The 21,689-nt window shown below is 48.9% G+C and overlaps 1 protein-coding gene across 2 annotated transcripts in view; it reads left to right on the plus strand.

Annotated features, from left to right (window-relative positions):
- The window catches only part of MATN2 (matrilin 2), a 135,278-nt gene that overhangs the window by 103,447 nt on the left and 10,142 nt on the right, over positions 1-21,689 (plus strand). For both annotated transcript variants that reach the window (XM_042973260.1, XM_042973259.1), the window contains exons 9-13: positions 2,671-2,793; positions 3,048-3,170; positions 14,850-14,972; positions 16,423-16,545; positions 19,480-19,602. In XM_042973260.1, coding sequence (XP_042829194.1) covers positions 2,671-2,793; positions 3,048-3,170; positions 14,850-14,972; positions 16,423-16,545; positions 19,480-19,602 — 615 coding nt within the window. The remainder of the gene's footprint in view (positions 1-2,670; positions 2,794-3,047; positions 3,171-14,849; positions 14,973-16,422; positions 16,546-19,479; positions 19,603-21,689) is intronic.

Here is a 21,689-nt window from a genome sequence, read left to right on the forward strand (position 1 = left end):
TCTGCGAGGGTTTTTAAGGGGAATAGTCAGGACCGATTTAGGCTCTTAGCCTGTGCCTGGGCCAAGGAAAGCACAATGAAAGATAACCGTTCATTATTCCCACGGAGCCTGGGAGAGTGACCAGAGAGGCTCCGGGCTGGGACAAGAGGCCAAAAGAGACAGACTTCAGAAAGTACATGGGCTACCACAGGGCTGATCTGAGGGCGGAGCTGGGAAATATGGGACTTTTTGTTAAGCCTTTCTTAACTGTCTTGTGTAAGAGGCACAACAAACCCCCATTCGGTGATGTAAACGCACGGAAACTTGCAGGCTTTGCCAGCTGGCGGCTTCTGTCCTGTTTTATGAGGCACAGTCTCCACTGGTCCAGGCCAGTGGGGGCGGGGGCATACAAGCACTGCGGTCGATGCCTGGGACCCTGGTCTGCTGGGAGAGGGGCTCCGTGACATGGCCAGCGCAGAAGGGGCCCTTTGTGTGTGTGGCTTTCCACACGGCAGGCTTCACATCTGCTCCAGCTTTGGGGACAGAGATAGATTGTGAATGAGAACAGTGCAGCTGTTCAGCATTTGGACCTCAAACTGCCAGAAGGGGAAGTTTCACAGATGAAGTATTAGGGGCAGAGCAGTCCTCAGGAAAACTGGTTCCCCTTCAGTCGTTAGGGGGAACAAAGTACCTTGATTAGGCTTTCTAAGGACTGATCCCAGAGGTCAACTTTTGAACTAGAAAGTTGGCACTGCTATGCATTTGCCTCTGGAAGTCTCTGAGGTCTTATGAGAAGTGAGTGGGGAGCCGGAAGTCTTCCATTTGACAAGGACACACCCTGGTCAAGGTGGATCTGGGTACAGTCTGCCTTCTTTCGGGGGTACGGGGTCTGCCAGCTGACAGCCCTGGCAAGCATCCCAGGACAGGCTGGGCATGACCTGGTTGAGCCCACATAGAGCCCCGGAGGCTATAGCCTCTCCTCCCTCCCAGCATGCCTTGAAGGAGCCTAGAGGAGCTCAGGGGGAGGGGGCCAGAAGTGATTGGGCTATACTTTCTCTCTGGGGATCTCATAAGAAAGACCACCTGGGGGCGCCTGGGTGGCTCAGTCCGTTCAGCATCAGACTCTTGGTTTTGGCTCAGGTCACGATCTCACCATTCGTGGGTTTGAGCCCTGCATCAGGCTCTGTGCTGACAGCTTGGAGCCTGCTTGGGGTTCTCTCTCTCTGCCTTTCTCTCTGCACCTCCCCTGCTGTCTCACTCTCTCTCTCAAAATAAATAAACAATAAAAAAAAAAAAGTTAAAGGAAAAAAGACCACCTAGTCAGCTTCAAGAAAGCGTAAACCAAGTGATCTCTTCCTAGGAGTTCCCAGAGAACCATGGTATCCTGTTCCCCTTAAGGACTCAGGGAGCCCCAGGCCATAATGACAGCCAGCCCTTATGAGGTGCACACTCTGTGAGCACTTCCCAGGCACTCACTCACTTTATCCTCACAATAGACTTTTGAGGCATCTACATTCTTGTCCCTATTTAAAGACGGGGAAACTGTGGCACAAAAAGATTAAGTAACTTTCCCGCAGTCACACGACTGGTTAACGGTGGAACCAAGATGTGAATAGGGGCTTCTGGCTCCTGAGGTCCTGCAAGCGTTTGCAGTAGGCACATCCACCAATGGAATGTTCCAGAAGGCACTAGCCCCAGGCCCTTCAGGAGTCCAAGAGGCCTACTTGATGGCCCTGCACAAGGTCCTCAGTGTCTCTCCAGTCCTTGGGTGTGCTTTTTCTCCATCAAGGAAATCTGGGAGGCAGCCTGCAGGGCCGTCTGTGGGAGCGGTTCGCCACAGCTGTGTGTTCACTGTCCCTCAGTGCTCGCTGCCCAGAGGGGCCAGCTGCACAGCGTTCAGGTGCCAGGATCGGCCACACATGCAGGCTGTGGCTTTGGTTTGTTTTCAGAATCTGGGTGTCCTGGGTATGGGGGATAAGAACACTTTTTCTGTGTCACTTCCAGAGAAAAATGAAACTATACAATGAGTTCTTTCCCAGCGATACTTAATAAGCATCCAGTCGGTGATTACTGTGTGCCAGCTACAGTTCTGAGGGCCTTATGTGTATCAACTCCTCTCCTTCTCGCCACATCCCTCTAAGAAAGCGCCCATCGTCATCCCCCTTCCTCCAGCCAGGAAATGGTGACCCGGAGGCCAAGCGACTGACTACCCAGCATCTCTTGGCGAGGAAGGGGTTGGTGCAGGTGGGATTTGAGCCCAGCTGCTTCGATGCCACAGCCTTCAGTCTTAAGCACCATCAGCTGTGTGGCTTTGGGCAAGCAGCTCAGCCTTCCTGAGCCTCGCTTTCCTCCCTGAGATGGGGCTCACGCCTGCCCTTAACCCTGAGGACTGCAGATTATGGTGCCAAGGCCCTGGCACAAAGTGCTGCTGGCATTCACACCAGCACAGAAGTCACGCGCACTTTACTCTCTAAACCCAGACACGGGAAGGAAAACAAGCAAACAAGGCTGATTTTCCGGAGACCAGCTGCACCTGGTTGCACAAAACCCTCCAGCACTGCTCTTTGTGATGCCCGTGAAGTGAAAGGCCCCTTTCGGCTCCCCTCTCCAGGGAGGTTTGTGTTAATGCCCCGGTGCTGGTGAGTGTTGTTCCATCAGGTTATTTTGTGTTTTCCCGTGTGGCAAACGCAGGAGTGGATCACTGCGCGGAGCAGGACCATGGCTGTGAGCAGCTGTGTCTAAACACCGAGGAGTCCTTCGTCTGCCAGTGCTCAGAAGGCTTCCTCATCAATGAGGACCTCAAGACCTGTTCCAGTGAGTCCCCCTCTATGCTTCTCTTACATGGAAAAGGTTTGCAACACGAGTGGAAAATCTGACCGTTGCAGAGGAGGGCGCCTCGTGGTCCTCTCCTTCTCTGCTCTGGGGAGATTGTAGGGAATGTCCCCTGGGGACCGCATGCCTTGGTGGAGTGGGTGGGGGGCGGATAAGCAAGACTGTGGTCACTTGACTCCCCTCATCAGTAGCTCAGAGGCTTACTGACCACCTCAGCTGGCTGTCCGGTTTTGCAGGGGCGGATTACTGCTTGCTGAGCAACCATGGCTGCGAATACTCCTGCGTCAACACGGACACATCCTTTGCCTGTCAGTGTCCCGAGGGACACGTGCTCCGCAGTGACGGGAAGACCTGTGCCAGTGAGTGCTCTGGGTCCGGTGACCAGCGGGACTTGCCACCGGCGGTCTGTGGGTGGAGCATGTGCCAGGCTGGGCTTCGCGGGCACTGAGTGTGGGTTAAAGGCCGCTCTCAGTGATTTGAGCCCCGGTGCCGCTCCCCCTGCCTGGGAGCTTCCTCGCCCTACGCCCCAGCACAGCTTTTTCCTACTTCTGCCGTCTGCCGCGGGGCCATTTCGAAGCTGGACAGGGCCCTATGTCTTGGCCTCGTCTTCTCTACCACAATCTGGCAGAAAGTGGTAGCTGGCCTGCAATGCGCAATAATGATGGTGATGTGGACCCCTTGTTCAAGGCTGACTTCATGCTGGGCACCGTGCTAAGCACACACAACCCCGAGTTCCAGCAATACTGTGGGATCCCCATCATGCGGTGAAACTGCAGCTCGGGTTAAGGAAGGAGCCTAAGGTCACCCCTTTTAGAGTGGTGGGTTCCACTCTGGTCTGTGTAACTCCAGAGTCAGTTCTGGGAGAAGGGGAGACTCCTGGGAAACCTTCCCTCTCCCATCCTCATAACCTAGCAGCAGATGGAGAAGTTGGCAGTGATGTTTCCTGGGTACATGTTTCCTTGCAGCTGGCCCCAACTCCTGCTCCATTAATTAAAAAAAAAAAAAAAAAAAAAAAAAAAGCCCTTGGACCTCCCTCTCTCCTCACTCAAGAATCTTGTGCTTTCTGCCCTCCAATCCAAGCAGACTAAGGTAAAAATTTTAAAAGTGGACACTTTGACAGAAGGTGTCAGCAATGGAGGAAAAGGACTGTCATTTTCTTTCCCCGTCCTGCTGGTCTTTCTGGTTACAGGGCTGGCCTCCCTAACTACTGATACAATTGTGGCCACAACCTGATGTATCTACCTTTTTCTATTGTCCATTCACATGGGCAGGTGGACTGATGCAGAGCTGGGTGTGCCCCTCCATGCAGACTGTGAGAAAACGTTTCCCTAGTATGAGGCAGATTCTTGAGTCTCGACAAATGGATTATCCATTTATGGCTAACTTGTGGCTGCCTGCCTGCCAGCTGCCTCCTGGACCGCTGCTGCAGCCAGCACGGAGAGGGTGTGGGCACTGGGGTGCAGAAGGAGGGTGGGTGCGTGGAATTGCATCGACATTTGACTGCATGCCGGAGCCAGCTGCGTGGGTTTTTTATTGGTTTGCTTTAATTTTCCATCATCTTAGATTATCCATGCCCTTCCTTTGTCCCCTCCGCTCACTGTGATCGTCACGGGCTCACTATAAACTGGCTGCAGGACTTCTAAGAAATTCTCACGGCCCTTCCCAACAAGCGCTGTCCCTTTTCCTTGCAATCACATGCCCCCTTCCCCTCCTTACCCAGGTCCACCGCTGATTTATGGCACTGACCCTTTTAAATGTTGCGCATTTTCCCTTTAATTGAAGTACAATCAGAAGTGAGTTTTGATGTGTATATATCTATGTACTGTTGTGACTGTATGAAAACTTGTGAGATCCTCAGATAGGTTAGAATTATCCTTTGGGAATGGTGGTACCTAAGAGACGGTGGTACCAGCAGCTGATACATAGGCGTTGAGCTATTCCCCTAATTGAAGGCTGTCTGTCTGCCCCAGGATGATTCAGTCTGGCTGCCGGGTCCTGTAATAATGGGCTCTGTTTTCAGTGTGGCCATAGTTAACTGGGGGCTACGTTTCCCAGCTCTGTGCCAGATGACAAAGAGCCTGATGACATGACTCCAACTTTTTGGAAAAGCCTGCTGAGCTGTGGAGCAGGGGGGCCTGCTGGGGGCCCACCAGGCCTGGCTCACTGTATAAGGGTGTCCTTTGCCCTTCAGAAAGGCAGCCTCCACTTAGAGCCTTGATAGCAGATGGCCTGAAGAACCCAGAGCAGACCCAGGGTCCCAGGGCCCTGGAACTAAGTGGGCATTGTTACCCCCACACCCCTGGGCTCTCTGGCCTCTGGGATGAAACCTGTCCTCCCTTCATCCTGAACTTGGCCTCCAAGCTGTGATTGCCTAGATTCTCCCCAGGAGCCTTCCTTGCCTTGAGAGGTTGATGCACATACTAGGGGGTCAGGTGGGGAGGGTAATGGGGCAATGAGGTAGTGTCTTCTGTGAGCTGCAACTGAGAGGCCTCTCCCACCCTCTAGCTCCTGGTGATTTCCCTGCAGTAGACCATTGGCAAGGGCATCCCAGCCTCAGGCAAGTCCACAGTCTGGATGTGCTCAGAGCACCCAGCCCACTGCACCTCCAGCTGCCCTGTCTCCACGCAGCACAGCCTTCCCTTCCCACTCTTGCGGGTGGAAACCAGCCTGCGGATGATGTTCCCCACGGGAACTTTCTGCTGCCAGGCCCCACCGGGAGCTCCTCTTCTGCACCCCCTGCTGGCACAGCTGGCCCTCTCCTACCCAGGAATCGCCCTGTGGTATGGGACTCTTTGTACACATCTGAGAACTGATGTGGCAGAGTAGAAAGGATGCTCAACTGAAGAGCCCAAAAGCTGGGTTTGAACCTTGTTGCTTCCACCCTGGGCAAGAGAGTTGACCCTTTCTGGATCTGATCACCCAACTGTCAACTTGGAATGATTATTCCTGTTGCCAAGTGACACAGGGAGAGACAAAAACTGACGTGCTTTGGGAACTTGTAAATTGACATAAACCCCTAAGGTACCCTTGCTGTGGTCTTACCTCTCACTCTCACGGTTACGCTGCCCTGTACTGAGGACAAGACTGAGGCAGCGCCTTGCCCTGCGGCGTGGAGGTCTGCTTCCTAGGGCTGGGCCTGCTTCTGTGGGAGGGGTCCTAGAGATGGGCCACTCTGGGGAAGGTCAGACTCAGGAGCCCAAGGGCTGCCCTAGGGCGGCCCTTGCTTCCTTGTGGCGAGGGGAGGGTGCTGGTAGGGATCTGGGCCAAAAGCTGCAGAGCGCTGGGAATTCTAGTCCAGCCACCACAGGTAGGTCTGTGGAGGCCTTGTCAAGACCTGATACTCCCCGGCTTGACTTTGAAGGGAAGCAGCTCCGAGCAAAGGTAAATGGGGTGTTGTAATCTGCTCAGGCTGCCATAGCAAAGTACCATGGGTTGGGATTTTCTCACAGTTCAGGAGGCTGTAGGTCCAAGGTCAAGGTGCCAGCGTGGTCAGGTTCTGGTAAGAACCCTCTTCTTGGCTTGTGGATGGCCGCCTTCTTGCTGTGTCTTCACATGGTGGTGGGTGAGGAGAGAATAAGCTCAAAGGGCACTAATCCCATCATGGGGTCTCCACCTCGTCTAAACCTAACTACTTCCCCAAAACCCCACCTCAAATGACACCACACTGGGGGAGTAGGGCTTCAACATATGAATTTGGCAGGGAGGGTGGGGGAGGGGGCACAATTCAGTCCATAGCAGGGAATGAGGGGAGAAGACCACCCTCACCCTCAATGTATTGTAAGTTCGATGGAGCAGAAGGAAGCTTAGAGGTCTTGCATTTCTTTTGTGGTAAAGAAGCAGAGGAAGGAAACTGGTGCCTCCAAGCTGGCCCTGAGGTTCGGTGGAAGAGTCAGGAATAGAACCTGGGTCCCCTGATTCAGGACCTCTTGCCCAGATTGAGATGCCCTGTAAAAGTAGGTCTCACTTCAGCTGTTTTTTTGGTTTGTCTCAGCAAAAGCCATTACAGAGTCAGCAAATGATTGGCTGCTCCTAGTTTTATTATAAAAAAAATGCCAGAAAATGGTGTAATTCTATCTCCCGGACCTCGTTACCCTCTTGGCAGGCCCCTGTGGCTCTCCTCCCTCTGGGGTGGGGTTGGTTCAACAACCTCCTACGTGGAACCGCAGACACAGGATTGCCATCTGTCATCACCGCAGAGGTGCGAGTCCCCGGAACACGTGACCTTATGATCGCTGTACCACAGACATCCGTGACTCATCGGATGTGGGATCCAGATGTGAGCGCTCAGCCCGCATCCGGACACAGGGCTGCTAGATGTGGGTCCTAAAAACCTAAAAACCTGTGCTTTGTCCCGAAATGTGTCATCATCCTGATCACAAATTGTAGATCTCATTCGCGCTGAGGGTTTAATTACACATGTGGACCTGCCTCCTGAATGTTGAAAGGTAGAGGAGGCTGCTGTTGGAGGGAAAACGTTTTCTTCCCACATCCTGAGGTTTCTCGAATGTCTTCTCGTCCATTTCCTGTAAGTGATGGTTCCCAATAGAGTTTGTCCTCGCTCTCGTCTCTGGATTTGAGTCTGGGTACTTCTGTAAGCTCTTGATCGTTTGTTCCCATTCTCCACGGGTGTTTACCCTGTACCGTCAGTGGGCTGGGCGCATCACGCTGGGCGCTGGGCTTCTCTGGGGTTGATGCCGGTTCAGTTTCTGCCCTGACAGAGTTTAAAGTTTTTTAGGGAAGAAAGATATTAAAAACCTCTCTCGTGATGTGGAAAGAAGAGATACCACAGAAGGGTGTGCCGGGGCGGGGGGGGCCTCAGCTAGTCTAGAGAAAGTTTCTGCAGAAAGAGATGTTTGATGTGACAGCTGGAGATTGAAGGAGAGAGCAAGCCAGAGATGGGGGGTGTTATGGACCGAATGTTTGCATCCTCCTAAATTCATATGTTGAAATCTTAACCGCCAAAGGTGATGATATTAGAAGTTGGGGCTTTGGGGGTGATGAGGTCCTAAGCACGGGAGGGCCTTCATGAATGGGATTAGCGCCCTAATAAACCAGATCTCACAGAGCCCCCCCCCCCAACCCCTCCCGCCATGTGAGGATACTAGGGGAAGTCTACAGCCTGGGAGAGAGTCCTCACGCAACCACACTGGGACCCTGATCTCAGGCTTACAGCCTCCAGAACTGTGAGCTATAGATTTCTGCTGTTTCCCAGCCACCCAGTCTGTGGTGTTTTGGTTTAGCAGCTGGAACAGCCGAAGACAGAGGAGGAAGAGCATCCCAGGCACAGGAAACAGCGTGTAGAGGGCCCAGGTGCAGAGAGTGAACTGGAGGAAGTTGAGTGTTCGGAGTACTGAGTACCGAGCATTGAGTGCCAGAGGGTGGCGGGTGAGAACCGGACCTGGAAGGATAGGAGGGGACAGATCACCGGCAGCGTTTAGACTTCCACTAAACTGTTTTGATGCCTGGCCTCCCTTGAGAAAACTATTTTCTTTTGTCTTCTGCAAACCTCCCAGTCTGAGTAGACTCCACCGAGCCAGGATGACCACTGCATGTGCCACTGGAAACGCGGGGGTGGTGGATTTGTGGTCTAATCACACCTTTGCCCCCAGCCCAGCTGACACGATTCACCTCTGCAGAGGGACCCTGGGAGAGTCACTTCCCCTCTCTGGTCATCGGCTTCCTCAACTGTAAAATAAAAGGCTGGACCTGTTTATCGCCCAGGCCCCTTCCAGCCCAAAGATGAGGATAGTGCTCCAGAAACACCTGCTGAATGAATGATCTCCTTGCTGGGGTACCCACCGTTCTCCCGGGGCTGAAGGCACCCCGTGGTCATGAGTCAGGGATGGTGGCTCGCTTTGCCTGTTGCAGAACCACTGGAGTCCTTTCCTATAGGGGAGTGTCCGGCTCTGGGCAGAAGCTGACTCCAAGCTGGTTTCCAGACTTGGTTGAATAGGAAGCAGCTAGAACCCGAGCTCAGGAAAGTGACTACAGCACAACTTCGGCATTTTCTTTTTCTTTTTTAAAGTTTTATTCATTTAGGTAATCTCTACACCCAACGTGGGGCTCCAACACCAGACCCCAAGGTCAAGAGTTGGATGCTCCTCTGACGGAACCAGCCGGGTGCCCCCCACATTTTGGTGTTTTCTAATTTACCACAGGTGGTTCCTTAATTTACGAGTGACCCAGAACATCCCTGACATGCAGAAACTGGACGTCTTGTTGAGGAAATGTGAAGGGTACACTTTGCAAGGCTGGTGTAGGGGAGAGAGTGAGGCCCACCAGCATCCACCCTCCGCAGGGTTCTCGTTTAAAACATCTACACCCGGGGCTCCTGGAGGGCTCAGTCAGTTGGCCTTGGACTTCGGCTCAGGTCATAATCTCACGGTTGGTGAGTTCGAACCCCGCATCCGGCTCTGTGCTGACAGTGCGGAGCCCGGAGTCCACTTAGAGTTCTGTGTCTCCCTCGCTCTCTGCCCTCCCCCACTCACACTCTGTCTCTCTCTCTCTGTCTCTGTCTCTCAAAAATAAGTAAACATTTAAAAAATTAAAATAAAATAAAATAAAACATCTACACTAAACCCCTGGGAGGAGGGTCTGGTTACCCTTGATTTTCAGAGTAGAAAACTGAGAAAATGTCTCCTGTTACTCACCGGGTAATAACAGGGCCTGTTGTGCATCAGGCCTTGCGCTGGGTGCTGGGAGATGGAGGGAAGGGCAGGTACAGTCTGTGGTCCCTTGATCAGAGCCCATGGGAACACAGTCCGATGAGGAGGCGGGCGAAAACCTAAACCAACATATGACTACCTGTTCAGTGACAGGGGTGACGTTACCAGAGAGGCAGATGCCTGCTGCTTGGAGGCCCTGTGTGGGGAGGTCCGGGAAGACCTCCAGAGATGGTGGGGGAGGAAGGAGAGGCAGATGGCCGTGCAGACCACAGTGGTGGGAGGGCCCTGGCTTGGTACTGAGGTACGCACTGAAAGATGGTGCTCAGAGCTGGGGAGGGCGGGCAAGATGAAGCTGAAGGGAAGGTCCTGGGAACCTTGCCAAGGATCCTGTGTCTTTTCTGAAGATCCTCAGGGTCTCAGGCAGAAGGAGGGAGTGATGGGAGAAGATGTGCCTTTTAGAAAGAGGACTCAGGACGAGACCGGAGGGCGTAAAAGGTGTGTGGGAACAAGTTAGTAGATGATGCAGCAGCCCAAGAGGAAGACAGTGGTGCTTGGTTCGTGGTGGTCGAGGCGCAGAGTAATCTAGACACTTGAGAGGGTCTCTGAGCATAAGGTCTGAGTCTGCTGCCACATCCCACCCCTGGTAGTTCATTGGCATCATCTGTGGGGCTTTTAAAACAGCCAGACATCCAGGAAGCACCCTAGCCTCCCTGAAGCAGAGAGCATCTTACGCTGATGTAACGTCATTAGAAGACAATTTGGAAATGCTCTTACCTTTTAACTAGACATTTCTGCTTTGGATATTTATCTTTCAGATATACCTTCACAGTGCATGTAAAACCATGTGCACAAGAATATGCACTGCAGTGATGTTCATAATACTAGAAGACTAGGCACCACCTAAATGCCCATCCAATAAAACATTGATTAAATGAATTATGGTACGTGCTTTAAAAGTAATGAGGTAGGGGCACCTGAGTGAGCATCCGGCTCTTGATTTTGGTTCAGGTCATGATCCCAGGGTGGTGGGATCAAGCCCCACATCAGGCTCCACACTAGGTGTGGAGCCTGCTTAGAATTCTCTCTCTCTCTCTCTCTCTCTCTCTCTCTCTCTCTCTCTCTTTCTTCCCACCACCTCCTGCCCCTCTCCCCCACTTACACTCTCTCTCAAAAATTTTTTTGTAATTTATTTTTTATTTTTTTATTTTTAAATATTTATTTTTGAGACAGAGACAGAGACAGAGCATGAGCAGTGGACGGGTAGAGAGAGAGGGAAACACAGAATCTGAGCTCCAGGCTCCTTGCTGTCAACACAGAGCCCAATGCAGGGCTTGAACTCACAAACCGTGAGATCATGACCCGAGCTAAAGTAGGACGCTTAACCTACTGAGCCACCCGGGTGTCCCCCCACCCCCGCCCCAAGAATTTTTTTTAAAAAAGTAATGATGTAGACTATCAAGGGTGAGAGAAAGGCATGCTTTTCATTGTAAACACTTTGTTTCCCATAAGAATTTTTATTTAAATTTTAACTTATTTTTAGAATAGATCAGTGGTTTACATGGTTGAAAAGCCAAAACAATACAAAAAGACATACACTAAGAAGGTTTGCTCCCCCTCTTGCCTTTCCATCCCATTCCCTACCTCCAGTTCCTATCCATAAGTGGTGGTAGCCAGCCTCCAAGATGGCAGCCGGAGATCCCCATCTCCTGGGATTCACACACTTGTGTAGTCCCCTCCCTCACTGTTGGTCTGTGTGACCAATAGCATATGAAAAGAATGATGGCTTGTCACTTCTCAAATTAAGTTATAAAAGACACTGTGACTGCTATAGTGAGTGTTCTCTCGTTTATTGGATCATTCAGTTTGGGGGAAGCCTTGTTGTAAGCTGCCCCATGGAGAGGTCCACGTGCTGAGGAACTGAAGCCTCCAGCTAATAGCCAGTGAGAAACCTAATCCTGCCAATAAAGACGTGAGTGTGCTCAGAAGCACGTCCTGTAGCTTCACTAGAGCCTTAAGATCACTGCAGCCCCAGCCAACAGCTTGACTGCAGGCTCATGAGAGGCCCTGAGTCAGAACTGCCCCGATAAGCCGCTCCTGGATTCTAGACCCCCAGGAACTATGTGAGATAAGAAATGTTATTTATTTTAAGCTGCTAGGTTTTGGGTAACTTGTTCCATAGCGACAGATAGCTAATACACCATTTTCGTTCGTTTGTTCTTTATGAAGATGTTTCTTTATGTGAGTAAAAGCCAATATATTATTATTTCCTCCCTTTTCTTACACACAAAAAAAATGGTATACTGTATATACCCCATTCTATGACTTTTTTTTTCTTCTTCACTCAACGATATATTGGACATTTCATACCATTACATAGAGAACGTTCTCATTCTTTTTGCGGCTGCTTACTAAATATTTACTCAGCTAGTCCCATATTGCTGGGTGCTTGGGTTGCTTCCCACTTGTCATTATTGCAAACAGTGCTGCCTCAAACAACTTGAAAGTATATCCCTTCATATGGTACAAGGGTATCTGCAGGAGAGAATTCCAGAAGCAAAGTTGCTAGGTCAGAGGTACATTTTGTAACTTTGACAGATATTGCCAGACACCCCTCCTTAGGGGAAGTGTGCCCTTTAATACATTTGCATTCTGAATCGTGTGTCTGTTTTGCCTTTAAAAAAATCTCTGCCGGTGATTCTGATGGTCGTGTGAGATGGAGAACTCACCACTGCTCTACGCTTAACTGATCAGATGCTCTGAAGGGGCACAGAGGGAAAAGGTTAAAAACCCAAACTCTGCACATGCTTTAAAAGCATGCACCCAATAAGGTTTCAAACAGCTGCTAATAGGAATACCCAGGAGAACTCAGAAGCTGGGCCGGGAGCTCCTGTGATAGTCTATAGCCAAGGATGACGTAGACAGTGGCTTTGGGCTCAGCAGGCTCCTGATAAAGGAAAGCAGCTCCCATCTGCCGGGGGCAGGTGCGGACCACCATGGCTCAGGGGGTGTGTGGGAAGACTCAGCCACTCTTCTCAATGGCAGCCTGACATGGAGCTGAGAGGACAGGACAGGGCATGTGGGGGGAAGCTCCAGAAAGAAGAGGTGTGGTGGGTTGAGGGGGTGAGTATTTGTCTGGATTATGGCTTGACAAGGCTGGACTGAAAGAGTTATAGCTATTTTATTATGTTGGAAGATGGAGTATTCTTGATATAAATTTACGGTGGGAAAAAAATGCTCACCTCCACAGCCAGCCAGCTGTCTGTATTATGGATCACTCAATTATATTTCCACTCAACACTATGTGAGGAACTACCCCAAGCCATCGGGGAGTGTTCTGCATTAATCAAGAGTCTAGATTGTGCTCAGAGAAGTAAGTCATTTTCAGAGCAAACCGGACAGCCCAGCTCTGCTTCGACTCTCTTCTGCAGTTATCATTTTAGTTACTGTAACATTTTCCCATCGGTCAAAGGTTCTGGCAGCACTTCCGCCCAAAGGAAGACACAGGCAAATTTCCCTCCGTGTTTGAAAGCTCACTTTAGGAGACAGCAATGCAGTGTCGTTGGGGAAAACGTGCAATTTATTATCAGAAGATTACATTTTGAGTCTTGGTGGTATCACTTAGTAGCAATTGACCTTGGCAAGCCATTAACCTTCCCAAACTTCGGCTCCCAGCTGGTAAGTGAGAATAACAACAGCTGCCTTCACTACCCCACAGGGTGCTTCTCAGGACTCCCCTCCGAAAAAGAAATAACTGCAAAAATGGCTTAGAAATAAATGTGTGGTCCGTGACTGATTATAGCAGTGATTATGTACTTTGGAGCCTTTATTTAACGACGTCAGTAAAATTCTTCTCGATCTGAAATGATTGGCGTCGACTCTCGGAACTGGGTGTCGTTCTTATAAAAAGTCACTTCCCACATGTCCTCAGTGTCAGACTTCTCCAGCGTCAGCTTGGTTTGCACAGATGCACTAACAGAAGCCACGCCAGCCCTGTGGACGGCAAAGCCATTCGTTCTGCTGTGTCCCACAAGCTCAGTGATCCGTGACTCTTCCGTCACATCCATATGAAGGTGGCCCCTTCATATCATCCCATCAGCAAAGCGTGTGGGCTCTACCTTCAGTAATCAGCCAACAGTCTGACCACGTGCCACCATCCTGGTCGGGGCCACCAGGCATATTGTGGGAGGTTTCTTCCAGCTTTCCGTCCTCCATCTTCGCCCACGCCGAGGGCTCCTTTTTTTTTTAATGTTTATTTTTGAGACAGAGGGACACAGAGCTCAAGTGGGGGAGGGGCAGAGAGAGAGGGAGACACAGAATCCGAAGCGGGCTCCAGGCTCCGAGCTGTCAGCACAGAGCCCAATGCAGTGCTCGAACTCACCACGAGATCATGACCTGAGCTGAAGTCGAGCGCTTCACCGACTGAGCCACCCAGGTGCCCCGGCTCCTTTTATAACAAAGCCACTCGTGTCCCTGCACTGCTTAAAATCCGCCAGTGCCCCTTTCTCACTCAGATCCCCCTGCTGCCTGCGAATCCCACATGGTCTGCCGCTTCTGGCCTCACTGGCCTTGTCCCCTGCCAGGCTTGCATTGCTGGGGTCACGCTAGTCTCTTTGCCTTTCTTAAAACATGCCACACACACTCCTACCTCTGCAGTTTGCAAATGCTGTTCTTTGCTGAGGGTGTGGTTCTCTCCGGGTACCACACACTCACTGGTCTCGTCAGGGCTCTGCTGAGTGTCACTGTATCTGACTGCAGCGGGACTTCCAGCCCGGGCACGTTCTCACTCCCTTATCCTGCTTTTCTCCGTGGCGCTTTGCCCATCTGATACATAGATTTGTCTATCTGTCTCCCCCCTTCCCTTCCCACGCCTGCTGTCCAATGTAAGCTTCTCAACAGCAGGAACTTTGTTTTATTCCTTGTTAAATCCCCAGAGCCTAGGAGGGTGCCTGACTGGGAGTAGGGGCTCGGGAAGTAGTTGATGACTGAATGGACAAGTGAAGAGTGGATTACCTAAGGGTGACACATACGTGCATACATGAGTAGATATGTAGATAAGTTCATGTTACAGTCATATATGATAGCCAGTGAAGTTTAACTTATTTTCTAGTATTTATAAGCCATTTATATCTCTCCTGTTATGAATGGTATTTCATGTCTTTTGTTCATTTTTCCTATGGAGACGATTTTGTCTTATTCACTATATATGAACAATTTTTGTTCATAGACACGTTTTCTGTTTTGAAACGTGCATTGTGGGATAAGACACTGCTTTAATTTAAGGTGTCTAAAATGTCTTTTAAGATTGAATAAGTCACTGATGTATGTATGAATCATTTCCTTCTTCTGTTTTTCTTATTCCAACTGGATTCTCAGAATTGGACCCCTGTGCTCTGGGCGACCATGGTTGTGAACATTCGTGTGTGAGCAGGGGAGACTCTTTTGTGTGCCAGTGCTTTGAAGGCTATATACTCCGGGAAGATGGGAAAACCTGCAAAAGTAAGTTTCTGCTGGAGTTGCCTCACATTCCTGTGTCTGCTCTCTGCATGAATTCCGCCTTCCTGATCTCTGTTTAAATCAGTTATCCCCCGGAGCCAATGCCACACGACTACTAAATGTAATGTGGGGCCCTGGATGGAATCAGAAAAAAGGTAAAAACTAAGGAAATGTAAACCAACCAGGGACTTTAGTTGGTATTCATGTATCAGTATTGGTCCGTTTATTGTAACAAATGTATCACACTAATGTAAGATGCCCACACTAGTGGAACTGGATATGGAGTCTGTAGGAACTCTCTGGGCTATCTTCCCAGGTTCTCTAAATCTAAAACTGTTCTAAAAAATGAAGTCCGTTGAAAGAAAACAAACAAACACATGGACGAATGAAAAAAGTCAATGTTAGAGCTACAAGTGAAGTTGCTTATTTATACCCTGTGGCAAGAAGCAGTGATTTAGCGGTTATGCTCTAATAGAAAGACAGTCTGAAATCCAAGAAATCCCAAGATCATTTATTAGCTGGACAAGTTGCTTAACTTCTCTGAGCTTCTCTTTGCTTATCTTTTTTTTTTTTTTAAGTTTATGTATTTATTTTTGAGAGAGAGACAGAGAGACAGAGAATCCCAAATGGACTCCACACTGTTAACACAGAGCTGGATGAAGGGCTCAAACTCATGAACTGTGAGATCCTGACCTGAGCCAAAGTCAAGATTGGATGCCTGACTGACTGAGCCACCCAGGCGCCCGTATTCATCTTTAATAATATTGTTATTGCTGGTAGCACGAATCTCTCACAGAGACTACCTTATGATGAGTCTATTCTTACATCCCAGAAAGCAAAGTCTCTTCAAGGGGCCATGATACGCCTCTGTTTAATCCAAAGGGGAGCGTGTAACTCTGAGCAAATGATTTTCATCCCTATCGGTCATTTTCTCCACAAGCTTCTCAAAGCACTTTACAAAGAGCAACTCGTGTTGATAGATTTGAAGAAAACATAGGTAACTGGAATTATTACAGGAAACATAAGGCTCCAAGAGGTTAAGTGATTCTCTAAAGTCATGTGTCAGGGACAAAGCCAAAATTAGATTTCAGTGGCACTAATCTAAATTGAGGTTTAATCTTCTAAGTAATCATGACATACCAAAGGTGTTTCCTTTTGATATCAGAAACTGCATCTGCAGAAAGCTGATGATTGAATGAATTTAATGAGACACCGAAGTAGGTGCTGGTGTGTGTGTGTGTGTGTGTGTGGGGGGGGGGGTGATACTGAGGAAGTTTGAAGAAGCTAAATTAGAGCCACTGAACTTCATCCTCAATTTTATCTTCCTCCCATGGACCACTGAGCTCGAGGAGCCCCGGGGTATGTGGTGGCCGAGGTGGATGGATCCTCCAAGGTGAAGCCTGGGGGAGATTTCTGTTGGCGAAATTGTTGTAACTTGCTGTGCTGTCCCCAGGGAAAGATGTCTGCCAAGCCGTAGACCATGGCTGCGAGCACGTTTGCGTGAACAGTGATGAGTCGTACATCTGCAAGTGCCGGGAGGGGTTCCGGCTTGCCGAGGACGGGAAACGCTGCAGAAGTAAGTGGCCTCAAGGTAGAGATGAACTTTTCCGTCTGTGGGACTTGGACAGTTACATAGCTTCATTTAATATTTAAAATCTTCCTTTATAATCAATGTTACAATGACAAGTTCCTGCCTTGGGTGCTCTGAAAGTGTTTGTTGGGGAGCAGACTTAATTCTTCAGGAATTTCTCGGTCAAGGTCCTGAGCTGTCAGGCTCTTGGCTTCTGTCCGTTTTCTCCCAGTTGCTGGCCCTTCCACAAGCATTATGTGGATGCCCAGAGCCTCCCACAGAGCCTGGCTAATCATTGGACAGTTAGAATCTCTGCCAGCAATCACTATGAGGATCCAAGGGTAATTACAGTGCTTTTTCTTCTTGGAAGACCTTATAAGTAAGGGTAGAGGGTGAGAGAGGGACTAAGGGATTTTCTGTAGGTTTTAGATATTTTTTTAATGTTTATTCATTTTTGAGGTACAGAGAGAGACAGAGCATGAGCGGGGGAGGGGCAGAGAGAGAGGGAGACACAGAATCCGAAGCAGGCTCCAGGCTCTGAGCTGTCAGCACAGAGCCTGACGTGGGGCTTGAACTCACGGACCGTGAGATCATGACCTGAGCCGAAGTCAGACGCTCAACCGACTGAGCCACCCAGGTGCCCCTCTGTGGGTTTTATTTATCCATTTTCCTCTACCATTTTCTTCTGTATGTCACTCGGTACAGGTTGTGAGAGTTTACTTAGAAGGTGTATTAGGGCTTCCCCAAAGAAACAGAACCAATAGGATGTGTGTGTGTGTGTGTGTGTGTGTACGCATATTTACAGAGATAGAGGCAGATGGAGAGAGAGAGAAAATCTGGTATCAGGGCAGGGTAGCAGACTGGAGACCTAGGAAGAACTGATGTTGCAGCTTTTATCCACAGGCAGTCTGGAAGCAGAATTCCTTCTTCCTTGGGGTACAGGTGACAGGGATTCAGTCTTCTTTCTCTCTCTCTTTTTTGTTAAAAATTATTTATTTTGAGAGAGAGAGTTTGTGAGAGAGCTGGGGAGGGGCAGACAGAGAGAGAGAGAGAGAGAGAGAGAGAGAGAGAGAGAGATTCCCAAGTAGGCTCCATGCTGTCAACACAAAGCCTGATGCGGGGCTCAAACTCACGAACCATGAGATCATGACCTGAGCTGAAACCAAGAGTTGGATGCTTAACCGACCGAGTCACCCAGGCTCCCCCAGTCTTCTGTCTTTTAAAGCCTCCAAATGGTTGCATGAGGCCAGCTCTATGGACCGTATTCTGCTTTACTCAAAGTCTAATGATTGACATGTTAATCTCATCTAAAAAATACCTTCACAGCAACATCTAGACTGGTGTTCGACCAAATAGCTGGGCACCATAGCCTAGACAAGGTGACAAATAAAATGAACCATCACAGCATCCAGAGAGAGACAGATGGAGACACGTGCACCCAGTGGAGTGGGCATTAGGAGAGCACAGGGCAGGGATCTTTCTCCACTGTGAGATTCTGAGCTGCTAATCCCTATTTGGGGGACTTTTGAAGCCGTCTTGCTTTTATGACACTCTGCTCCAGTGGGCAGGATGGCTCTGTTTTAGTTAAGACAAAATCAGTGCATTTGCTTTTGAAGTTAATTTGGGGGAATCTCCTCCCAGACTCCCCTTGAGACAACTGGGGGCGTCCCACATGTCAGTAAAGCCAGGTTGAGTGGAGCCCACGTTCCTCATTCCTCCACTGGGAAGAGGGGCTTCTACCTTTAGCAAGAGTTCTGTTGGAACGGCTGAGTCCAGGGATGCCTGTGGGACCCTGGCAGAAGTCTGCAGGCCTCCCTGCACCCTCCTGTCTTGCCTTCACTCTGAACTGTGGGGACCACGTCCACGGCTCTGCTCCTTGTGTCTGCCCGAGCTGTCGGCTCATGATTTTATTTCTGTAAACGCAGGCGTCCACACGGACACCATTTGTTCCTGCAGCGTGTTTTTTGCTCAGTAAGTTGAGCGGTTATACACTTGTACACCGGGCACGACGCCTACTTCTTGGAATTTGGTCACTAGGTCAGACACCCCCATTCCCACTTCTGGGGGGATCTGGAGTGACTAACCCCGTTCTACCGGAAGCTTTCTTTCTAGGGAGCTAACGACAGAAAAGAGCCACAGGCTTTCATGTGATGGGGGAGGAGTGCACAGGGGACAGCCGTCTCAGCCGTGCTCTCAACTTGCCGTGTTGACCTCGGGCAACTCCACGACATTTTCTGAGTTTCTTCATATATACACAGCTCTAATTGTGCCTGCTTTCCTCTCCTCACAGGACGTTGTGAAGCTTGAAGGGTGTGACTACTCTGAAATGTTTCAAGTACCTCACACATTAGAAATGTTCATTAATTAAGGCTGGGGTGTTTGGGATATCTACGGGGAAAAATCAGTAGCTTGGGAAAATCAAAACCCAAAGCAACTTCATATGATTCTAAAAATTAATAAGAAACACAGGACACCCGCTCACCCATCTTACCATTCAGGCTTGTGGGGGCTGGGGCTTTCTGAGAGGAAACTCCTCCCTTTCCACTCCCTGTCCTGAGTATTAAAACGAAGAAGGTCTAGGAATGCCTGGGTGGCTCAGTCGGTTAAGTGTCCGACTTTGGCTCAGGTCATGATCTCACGGCTCATGGGTTCGAGCCCCACGTCGGGCTCTGTGCTGACAGCTCAGGGCCTGGAGCCTGCTTTGGATTCTGTGTCTCCCTCTCTCTCTGCCCCTCCCCTGCTCGTGCTCTCTCTCTATCTCTCTCAAAAATAAATAATAAACACTAAAAAAAATTCTTAATAAAAAAGGCTTAATTCTCCTTTATAATAAGGATGGGTTTTTTGAAAATGGATTCCTTCTGTGACCTGTCCTGACTTGACCATTCAGTCCGGCTCATTCCTGCACGGATGGGGTTTCTCAACTCTCTGCATTTCCCTCAGGGAAGGATATCTGCAAATCGACCTACCACGGCTGTGAACACATTTGTGTTAATCGTGGCAACTCCTACATCTGCAAATGCTCAGAGGGATTTGTTCTAGCTGAGGATGGAAGACGGTGCAAGAGTAAGTGATCTGAACTTGGATTTCTGCTTTAATTTGGTTTGGGAGCAATTGCTCTTTGGAGTATTTTCAGGAAACAAATCCCTCACCTCTCTGCTTGTCTCATAATGGAGCTTAACTAAAGCACCTGTGGAAAAACTTTTGGTTTTAGTTGACAGCAAGTTCATTATCAGCCAAAAGGCTAGAGTAATCTTAGGGTGAATAAGAATATCTGGAAACAAAGAGGTAAGACTTGTCTTCTGCTCTGTGCCAGGGAATGACATTCAGTTCTGAGCATTGCATTTTAGGAAGAGAGAGATAGAGCAAAGTTTAAACATTAAAAAACAAACAAACAAAAAACCAATAAAACAAAAACCAAAAAAACCCCTCCAAGGTAGCAGAAAAAAAATCTTAAGAAAATTATTTTATGATCTCAGAATAGAGAAGACCTTTCTAAACACAACATAAAACATAAAAACCATTTTTAAAAAAGAGCTGATGTATAGTGATAGATTAAAGCTGTGATACCTTTTTTTTTTCTTACCTATTACAGAGATCAGAAAGGTTGATGAGTCCTTATGTTGACAAAGGTCTAGTGTAATAGGCAGTCGTAAAGTTATCAACTGGGTGTCTGAATTGGTACCAACATTTAGGAGGGCAGTTGGGCAATATTTTATTTTAATTTAAAGTTAGACAGTACAAGTTGGGGAGGGCCAGAGAGAGAGGGAGAGAGAGACTCCCAAGAAGGCTCCACACTGTTAGTGCAGAGCCCACAAAGCTGTGAGATCATGACCTGAGCTGAAACCAAGAGTCGGACACTTAACTGACTGAGCCACCCAGGGGCCTCTGGCAATATTTTAAAGGCAATTCCACTTCTATTTGTATTATGTAAATATAGAGAGATATAGATATACACACACATACATATATACATAGACATATACCCTTTTGTAATGTTTGACTTCAGTTCCAGTATATGTATTATTTTTTAGGAAAACATATTTAAAGAAAAAGGATAGTGACAAGCAAGATTTAGAAACCATCACAGTGACAATGTTCATTCAGTTTGATGTCAAGTGAAAAATAAAGGAAGAGACGGATCTTTATAGAAAAAGACCTAAGGTACCGTTCAAATGCCAAAGTGACAGTGACTTCATTCATGACCTATAACATAGCCCCAGGGAAAGAAAGAACAGTGAAGAGAAACTACAGCCCAGAAGCAGGACAGAGACACTTTCAGGGAAGCCATGTGATTAATTAGTTAAGATCATGAGCTTTGAGTCAGGCAAACCTGGACTTCGACCCTATTCCTAGTACTCGTGTGACCTTGGACAAATTATTTAACTTCTCTGAGTGTCCGTTTCTTCAGCTATAATATGAGGATAATACCTCACAGAAATGTCATGAGAAATCAATGAGATCAGGTATTCGAAGGTTCTTAGCCCAGTGCTGGCACATACTAATTGCTTGACAAGTGGCAGCTCTTGTAATCATCAACCGCAGAGATGTCCAGAGATGGGGCTTCAATGGTGAAGTGATGACTTCTCCATCAGGAAAGGTGTTCAGGTCCGGGCTGAACTGGCTGCTGGGTAGGGATATTGTAAAGATGCAAGCAACAGGAGGGCTGCACGAGTGACTTTAACGGTCTTGTCCAACCCTGAAATTCTGGAACTCTGTGAAAATTACGTTCTGAAAGCAAATCACAGCTCCATTGCAGTCTCCGTGACTTAACTACCAAAAGAAAATGCTCAGCTGCAGTTGGAGTGACCGTCCTGCAAACGAGTAGCCAGCAAGGGAGCTATCATTCTTCCCAGGTCTGAAAGCAAAAATCTAGCACTTCTTGCCCTTGTGCTCTTCCACTCTACCTAGTGTTCTTATTTCCTGGAGAAGCCTTCTGTGCCTCTGTGCATGGAGGCTGCAGGTACTGATTTTGTTCCGTTAAGAAGAGTGTGTGGGGGAGGGGAGAAAACAGACCTACTGCTGGAAAATTATTCCAGTCTTTTTGCAATCTGCCAGAGAGCCCTGTGCATGCCTCCTGAGAGTCTTTCTTCCTTCCTTCCTTTCTTTCTTTTTTCTTCCTTCCTTCCTTCCCTTTCCTTTCCTTCCCTTCC

Source organism: Panthera tigris, chromosome F2 (genome assembly GCF_018350195.1).
Source record: "Panthera tigris isolate Pti1 chromosome F2, P.tigris_Pti1_mat1.1, whole genome shotgun sequence".
NCBI lineage: Eukaryota > Metazoa > Chordata > Mammalia > Carnivora > Felidae > Panthera > Panthera tigris.